Source organism: Rhagoletis pomonella, unplaced genomic scaffold (assembly GCF_013731165.1).
Source record: "Rhagoletis pomonella isolate Grant_MI unplaced genomic scaffold, Rhpom_1.0 Rhpom_scaffold_00005, whole genome shotgun sequence".
NCBI classification, from domain to species: domain Eukaryota; kingdom Metazoa; phylum Arthropoda; class Insecta; order Diptera; family Tephritidae; genus Rhagoletis; species Rhagoletis pomonella.
This window is the reverse complement of record NW_023458559.1, coordinates 49,982,222-49,991,156: the sequence shown is the minus strand read 5'-3', so window position 1 is coordinate 49,991,156 and position 8,935 is coordinate 49,982,222. Positions and strand designations below refer to the sequence as shown.

The following is an 8,935-nucleotide window of genomic DNA, read 5'->3' as shown; positions in this document are numbered from 1 at the left end:
TAAAATAAAATAAAATAAAATAAAATAAAATAAAATAAAATAAAATACAATACAGGATAAAATAAAATGTAGAATACAGTAAATAAAGTGAAATGAAACGTAAGTAAAGAAATCAAAGTGAGATGAAATATAATAAATAGATAAAATGAGCAAATGATGCAATTAAAGGAGATGAAGTAATATGAAGCGACACGAAGGGAAATGAAATTTAATTAAAAGAAACGAAATGAAATAAAATAAAGCGAAAACAAATAAGAAGAAATTAAACAAAATGATATAAAATGAAAAGAGGTCCACAAAAAATTTTCATTAATGACGGTCTCAAACTCAATAAAAAATGTCAACTTAAATTGTTATAAGGCCAGAAAATAACCAAAACAAAATGCTTAAGGACGAGCACGCCTTCAAGTTAATATTCTAAAAATAGAACATACAGTGACGGTAAAATGGTGTAAGTCTTTTTATTTCAGCCACCGCTATCTTTCTAAGTTCTAACGATTTTCATACTTTTGTTGTACATATCTTCTTATTAGTATACCTGTACTTCCTCACTCATTACAACAATAATAAAACTAGCAGACATACATACATAAATGTAAATTAAGGCAAATGTTACAGTTTTGCACTCATATTTTATAATAACTTGTTGACGATTTTCACGAAAATATTAATTATTAACACGATGCTCAGTATCCTTTTGCTTTTTTAGTTTCTGCATGCCATTTGGCATACTGGATGTGTATCTCTATTTATCCTCAGTTTACTTTCACAGCTCATGTTCTCTATTGGACGGACTTTGATACCTAGTAAGCTGTGCTTTTAGTTGATTCCGAAAATTCTCAATGAGGTTCATGCCCGAGGATTGTGTCATTTCAAATTAGCAAGTTTTTGCTTTTGTATCCAGTCTTTGCGAACATGGGCGGTGTCTTTTGGGTGATTTTTCAGCAGAAACTCTAATTTTTTCGACTAAATCTTGCAAATTTCGTTGAAAAATTAATAGATACTTACGCGTACTAACGGACCAACAACATTTTTGAAATACAACCCCAAACTATTATTGACTACCACTGTGATTTACAGATTTCCTTACATGATGCGCTTGGGCTTAAATTGGGTCCTTGATCCAATACCATGCCCGGCCATCGGATTGAAAGCGAATAATTTAGTCTTGTCAGACCAAATATCCTACAAACTTGAAAATGTGTTTTTTATTGCATTCTGAAAGGCCTACCATATCCGGCAAAATGCTGCCCCACTCGCACATGTATTTTGAACAAAATAGCTTTTTTATTATTTTATGCTCAAGTCTAAAAAGCGACAGCATGGTTGCCCTTGATTGTAGTTGGGTTGACTAAATTAAAAAGTGGGCAAAAAGCAACAACAGTTTAAGTATATGGCGCACTTAGCTCAGTGGGTAAAGCCACTGGCTTCGAACGACGGAGTTACGAGTTCAAGTCGCAGTGAACTCGATGAAGAAGTATGATGAGGAGAAATAGCAGCTATAACTTCTCTCAAAATGCAAATTATTGTTGTTTTTCTCACATAATAATAATAATAATAGATTGGCGCTTACACATATGTTAGTGTTTGGCCGAGCTTCTCCTCCGATTTGTGGCGTGCGCCTTGATGTTGTCACACAAAAGCGAGGGACCTACAGTTTTACGTCGACTCCGTACGGCGATTGTATTTTTATGAGAAGCTGTTTTTCATGGCAGAAATACACTCGGAGGTTTGCCATTGCCTGCCGAGGGACGACCGCTGTTAAGAAAAAACCTTTTTCTATAGTTTTTTCGATGTTGCTTTGACCAGCCACATACATTTTCATAAATAACGGCCTCAAGCTCGTTGAAAAATTTTCAATATCAATTGTTATTACGCCGGAAAATAACAAAAACGAAAGGAAGTGAAACAGGATAAAATAATAGATTTGTGTCATCGCATGGGTTATGCCTGTTTCTAGCCCCATCATTGGGATTTGTTTCGCTATATATGTCTCCGGAGCGGAGCTTAAGGGACGCATATGCAAGTATTATCAAAATAATAATCAAGCGATTATTTTGAGCTGAAAACTTTGTAATGAAATAATAAAGCTGCGAGTACTCTGCTCACCAAAACATGGGTGCAAAAATTTTAAAGGACTGGTTTGACAATGGGGAATCCTTAGACAATGGCAAGGCGATGAAATAAATTTTTTGAGGTAACCCAGTGGAAAAAGTAGTAATGTATTACATAGTACCAAACACATGTCTATCTTATAAAATCTCCCCCACTGCACCGACCATCTCTTTTTCTACCCACTCAAAACCACTCAGCCAACACCCCTCTCCCTTTGGTCCAATCCCGTTGAGACAGTATCTGCTACCCGAATTGCATATCAACGAATTCGTGGGTGAGAACGCAAATATCGTCCAAGCTTTTTAGATATTTTGTAAGATTCCTCATGAAGCGCTTTATGTCGGTAATCAAAATGATCGTAACTTCAACTTGAACTGATTCAAAGAGAAAAGGTGAGAGAGGGTACCCAGTTTCCAGTTGTTCTAAAAATTCCCTGTTTGAAAAAGTTCGATAGTTAAAAAAAATACTTCGAAATTTTCCCAACCCTTATTTTCCTTTTTTTTCAGTGACTTAAATGATATAGGTATTCTCCAACGATGAAGATCATAAGCCCGATTCATCTAATAAAGTTAAACTCGTAATGGTTTTAAGAGTTTACCGGATGGGAAAGCAAAGGCAAGGCTTTAAAAACCCGAACAAAATAAATAAAAAAAATAAAAAATTAATAGTGAAATAAGTCGAACTTGAAACGCTGTATAAATAAAGAAATTTGAGGTAAAATTTTAAAATTGAATCAACGATAATAAAAATACAAAAAAGCAAATCGTTCATAAGAGAAAGGTATTCAATTAAAACAAAAAAAATCACCAAACAATTTCTTCTTGGTCGACCTCATAAATCGTTTATCGTTAAAAGTATACAACAAAAGCAAATACACACCACTAAATAGCAATAAACCAAAAAGTAACAACAACAACAAACACAGTGATAAATAGCAACAACAACAAGTAGCCCAAGCGTAGCGTTTATTGAACCCGCTTGGCTGCATTTTTTTGTTTTGAAAAAAAGTTAGCATCAAATTGGTAGCCAGTTTTTATGCCTAGTTAAGGAAATAAAAGTCAAGCATGCTTAAGTGCACAAGGTAGCCAAGACGGCGATGGTGGCGGCGGCAGCAACAACAACATTAACAACATCATTTGCAACAAAATGCCTAAAGCGTTTTAGCGAACTTCCCAGAAATGGGCAACAGCCGACTCTGAAGCAGACGCAAATCACTGAAATGCTGCTAGAGGGTCGAGGCGTCTGCCACGTCTTTAGAAAGTGAAATATTTCTACGTGTATTTCTACGTGTATACGAAAAAAGAAAATATATGCATATGCACAAGCCAACACATACATATATAGATGTATATGTAAGACGCACGGGTTATTGAAAGTGAATTTATGCACAGCAAAGTGCACCCATTTGGTACTCAGTGAACTCTTTGGTCTTCGTGGTTAAAAGAAAAACTTACAAAGTCGCAAACACTTAAAAATAAAAACTAAACTCATTTGTGTGACCCTAAATAATATTTACATATTTTTTTAAAATAATTTTTTATGGTGCACACAAGTTTGTCGCAAACATATTTTAGTGTTTGTCTAATTTTGTGTTTTTGATAATTTTTGATTTGTGCTTTTTGTGTCGCATAGTTAAACCTTGTCAACGAAACTCAAAATAACAACAATAATAGCAGCGAGCGCAGGTGAAGCAGGCAAAAATGGAGTCCGAAGAAATAACCAAAATGGTCGATGGCGTTTATAAGGTAGGTGTTATTAATTTAATAAAACGTAACTAAATGCAAAATCGAGCATTATAAAAATGTATATATACACCTAACATACATACCTAAAAGTGCCAAGTACAATTTTTTTTTTCAAACTTAGTTTGAATGGCAGGTAATGCGAAACTATACAGATTTTTCGTATCTCCTGAACAATTTCAAAAGTTCTAGATGTGAAATGGATTCCCGAGATTTCATTTTAAATTTTATTTTTTAAAGTTTTTATAAGTAATTAAATTTTTAGGCAATTTTCTTTTAAACTCATTTTCTCTTAAATATTTGACGAAAATGGATGATTTTATTTTTTTTTTAAGCGAAGTGACATTGGAGCTTTTGAAAAAATTTTTTTATAATCTAGAAAAATTTTTATTAAAAGGTGGAAAAAAGCATGATAAAAACATAGTAAGGTAAAACCGTTCTCTCAATTCGTCGACCATGATTTTTTTTTAAGTTTGCCAACATTTTAAAATCATATAAAATTGAGAGTAAAAACAAGGAATTGTTCGAAGTTGTTGTTGTTTGAGATTGAAAATGAGAATGTGTGTGTGAGTTTGTGTGTAAAATTTCAAAATTAAATTGCTTGCAAACGTCAAGAATTTGAAAAATTCCTCTCAGCGGTTCTCCCTTCGTATTTTTTTATCATGGAAAAAAGCAACAATAACTCACAACGCCAACTTAGCACAGTGCGTAGGCAATCCTACTGAAAGAAGTCTGATGAGGAAATGTGGTGAATTCCGAAATAGCTGTCACTTCTACCATTTTTTCAAAGAATAAAAATTATTGTTGCTTGTCCACAATAAGTTTTTCATTTAAAAACGGCCTCGAGCTCAATAAAAATTGTTGAATATAATTTTTATAGATTTTATGTCTAATAATTTGTTTATTGTGATTGTTCAAGTATTCGACGTCGCACAGCGGTACATCCCCATATATTTTTTGGAAAAATAGGAGTCGGCGTAGAACCTCTATTTTCCGTGTGCAATATTTAACGACACAAATCAAGAAAAAAAAAACGAAAATTGGGCGAGATCGATTTATTTTCAAGCGTACCTCCCATATAAGCCTAACCTCAAAAACGTTTTAAAAATGCCGTAAAAAGTGTTCCGATGATCATATGACTCCGAAATTTCGTCCACGTTGTGCGCATAGGCGGTATGCGTGCATGGTTCGCGATGTGTGTGTTTCTGTTAGTAATAAACAAAGAAGATTTAACACACTTTTTTCCAGAAATATTTTCTTCAATAAATAAAGTTTTCGAAAATATAAACGGAATTGAAAACACTCATTGAGAACATATTTTTAATTCAACATGAATATTTATATATATTAATTAATTTTTTTTTTATAAATTATAAAAATATTTTCCTCAAAAGCTTCAATGTCAGTACGCTTAAAAAAAATTGCATCCACTTTCTTCAAATACTTTAAGAGAAAATGAGTTTTGGAAAAAAGATTGCTTAAAAATTTAATTGCTTATAAAAAGTTTAAAAATTAAAATTAAAAGTAAAATCTCGGGAATCATCCCTTTAACTTCTATGAACCGCTCTACTCACAAATTTTCACGCGAAAATTCCTACTTGACCGAAATCAGAGGTTCAGTTGAGAAATTTTCACCCATATAGAAGTATAAAATCTCGTCTGCACAGAAAAGTATGTTACGGTAAAATGAAAGATACAAATCCATCTAAGTTTAGCTTGAAATGGATGCAGAGATATGCCGCGAGAGCCTTCTTGCAGGTGTCACGCCCGCTTTTTAATATTTCCAAATCTAATCCAGTAACCTGACATTGATATAACACCACTTCTCAGCACTGTAGCTAATTGCTTCCAGAGGTACGCATCATGAGAGGCTTAGATTGTATGTGAGGTGTCGGCTCCCTCTTCTCTATTAAATTGAAATTTTCTGCCAGCACAGTACTGATAACATAAATATCCATAAGAAATATTTAAACACTCGGACTTCCAGAGATTTGATGTACGACAACTGCTTTTTGTATGGGAGATTCGTCTTTTTGAATAATTCTCACTGCTTTCTATGATTAATGAATTAATTTCTTATATCTCCATACTGAGTTCCAGTATTCTAGCATAAATACTTCCAGAGGTATTTATGAAGTATCAAAATGTCAATTTGTATGGCAGGGACCACGCCCCCTTGATTTATTGAAATTATGACCATACTTGGAATGTCGGCAGTTAGTGTGCGTAACTGGACGCCAAAATTTTGGTATAGGTTAGATTACTTTAGGCTCCGGGCTGATTGTGATGCCGCATGTGGGGTCAGCAACTCCCAGTCGCTCCTAAAAGTACTTATTTTGAACTTCAAATACATTTTTTTTACGCTTCTAGTGTCCTCCAGGTTATCGAAGAATTGTCTGCCCAGAGTGTCGAGTCTTCGTCTGTGTAGACCAGGGCACTGGCACAACAGGTGCAGAATCGCTTCCTCCTCTTCTTCTTTTCTCAACTTCTACAGAAGTCATGTAATCGTACGCCTAGTCGATAGGCACACCTGCAAATTGGCAGATACTAATAAACTGTTATTCTGCTTACTTAAGCAGTAGTAGTCCAGTGCGTTTAGCGCTGAGCTACTTTAGTGAGCCTCTCGGAAATAAGTAGCTTGCAAGTTTGTAAGGGTATTCACATATCATCTTCTATATCCTCAATAGGGAGTTTGGTATCAAGTCGCGCCAGTTCATCGGCCTTACAGTTTCCCGAAATCCATGGTGTACAGAGTGCAGGTTTGAATTAGCTCACACTTACCGTTGACTTTTAATTTTTTTATACCCGAGCGCACTTGTGCACAAGGGTATTATAACTTTGTTCACATAACGGTTGTTTGTAACAGGCAAAAGGAATCGAGATAGAGATAGACAAATGTATACATAAATGATCAGAATGAAAAGAGAAATCGATTAAGCGGTGACTGTCTGTCCGTCCGTCCGTCTGTCCGTCCGTCTGTGCACACGATAACTCGAGTAAAAATTGAGATATCTTAACGAAACTTGGTATGTGCACTTCTTTCGGGCGTAGGACGGATGGTATTGAAAATGGGGAAAATCGGACAATAACCACGCCTACCTCCCATATAACGGTAATTTTCAGAAATACGAAATCTTCGATAAATCAAAAAATATTAAAGCTAATTTACTCAAAATTGATGCTTGCAACAATTCTTTACCAAGAAATACGTTTATGATAAAATTTTGGGAAAATGGGCGTGGCACCGCCCACTTATGATCACATATATGTATCTCGGTAACCGTTCTACGAATTTGTACCAAACTCGGTATGATTATTGTGCTTGCCACATAGAAGCAAAACGTCGAAAATTATTGGAATCAAATTCAAATTACGACCACTTTTCATATAACGGCAAATTTCAGAAATGCTTGAAACTGCAATATTTCGAAATTTAAGGACGCTAATTTACTCAAAATTGATACACACCGGCTTACCATGTAGCGGTCGCTTTCGCAAAGATGAAAATCATATACTTAGTACCTGCGCCGGGTATTTAATGTTCGGCTCCGCCCGAACTTAGACTTTCTTACTTGTTTTTTATTTATTTTTTTGTTGAAAGCGATGATCACTTTCTTCTTATAAAAAATTTTCAACCACGATTTGTATGGAGTAAAATGCGTTTTTAAGTATACCGACTTTAACTTTCAAGATAAGTTGGTTGGTTATCCATACACATACATATACATATTTATCTACATACTTATCTACGTACATATCTTTACATAAAATTTGGTTTGCTTGTCAATTGGTCTCCCTCCTTCTCAATCGATTTCACAGCGCTTCAGCAACAAAGTGTCGATTCCACGTTTATGGTTGGCCACCAGTCGCTTGTTTGTTTCGGCATTTCACTTTTATCTTCGCTTGTTTGGGAGGAAGTAAGAAAATAATGGGCAATTGTTCGATTATTGCAGGATGTTGACTGATTTTCTGTGGCTGGCTGTGAGTGAAAGTTGTCGAAGAGCTATGAAACGTAAATGTAGAGAAATGCAAAGCAAAAAAAAAACTACAAAAAAGAGATTAAAGCAGTGCGCTAAAAATTTGGGTAGATCAACAGGAGCGTGAACCAAGAGCAGATATAAACGAACTAGTAAATATTTTTACTAGGGGCTGGTTGACTTATGAATTGGAAAGATGCATTTTATACAAAATATGGTTCCATCATTCAAAAAACTTTAAATAAATTTTTGGCGCTAACACATTTTTTCACAAGTTTGGTCGAGCTGCTCCTAAATCCTGCGTCTCGATGTAGGTTACAAAAGTGGATCGACGTACATACAGTTTTACGCCGACTCCGAGCGGATTTTTATGAGGAGCTTTTTAATAGCAGCAGCCCATACAAAGCTTTCATATTGCCTGTCGGTGGGCGACCGCTATTAACCGAACATTGGTCCTACCGGGTGGAAGTGCGCACCTTTAACCCCTCGACTTTTGAGATGACCAAATAATGGACCATGCTGTAGATTTACTCGTAAATAGGAAAGTTCTGCTCAATCTTTAAATGAGACATCCCCTTGGGGAGCTAAGAGTCGAAGGGAACAATGTCTAGTGAATACAACGAATAGGGCAGAATAGCCTTAAGAAGCACCTGCAAGGCTTCCTTGACTACTTTTGTAAGTTATGGCGAAACATTGTCGCGCTGGTTTTGTTGTAGCCAATACGTCACCACGATTTTCTAATATTTTATGAAGTAGTGGATCAACTTTACGTCCTCTGTCATAATTAGATTTAAGAAACAGCTTCGATTTTGCCTGTCTAGCAGTTTTTCGAAAATAAAAAATCGGCATTGCGTATCTGAGCTTAAGTTTCCTCACCTCACCTTTTCTTCCCTCGGGGAGTGCGAACAAGTAAGTGAGATACTCTTGTTTTTGCTGTGATAGCAAACCAATTTTACTGAGGTGTCGGTCCTTGGTCGATAGCGTAGTTCCGACTGCATGGACTAGACTAGACTAGGGGGACATTCCAGATGCATATATGTATTTATAAAGGGTGTTTTTTGGGTTTATACAACTTTATATTGAAATAAAATTATGAGATTA

The 8,935-nt window shown here is 35.4% G+C and overlaps 2 protein-coding genes across 10 annotated transcripts in view; one reads left to right on the top strand and one right to left on the bottom strand.

The window, feature by feature from the left end:
- Window positions 1–8,935, bottom strand: part of LOC118739122 (sodium-dependent phosphate transporter 1-A-like) — a 441,416-nt gene that overhangs the window by 128,395 nt on the left and 304,086 nt on the right. The window lies entirely within an intron of this gene.
- LOC118739117 (brain-specific angiogenesis inhibitor 1-associated protein 2-like) overlaps window positions 1–8,935 on the top strand; it is a 133,225-nt gene that overhangs the window by 75,635 nt on the left and 48,655 nt on the right. For all 6 annotated transcript variants that reach the window (XM_036470271.1, XM_036470270.1, XM_036470269.1 and 3 more), the window contains one exon: window positions 3,748–3,860. In XM_036470271.1, the coding sequence (XP_036326164.1) occupies window positions 3,816–3,860 (45 nt within the window). In that variant the 5' untranslated portion in view covers window positions 3,748–3,815. The remainder of the gene's footprint in view (window positions 1–3,747; window positions 3,861–8,935) is intronic.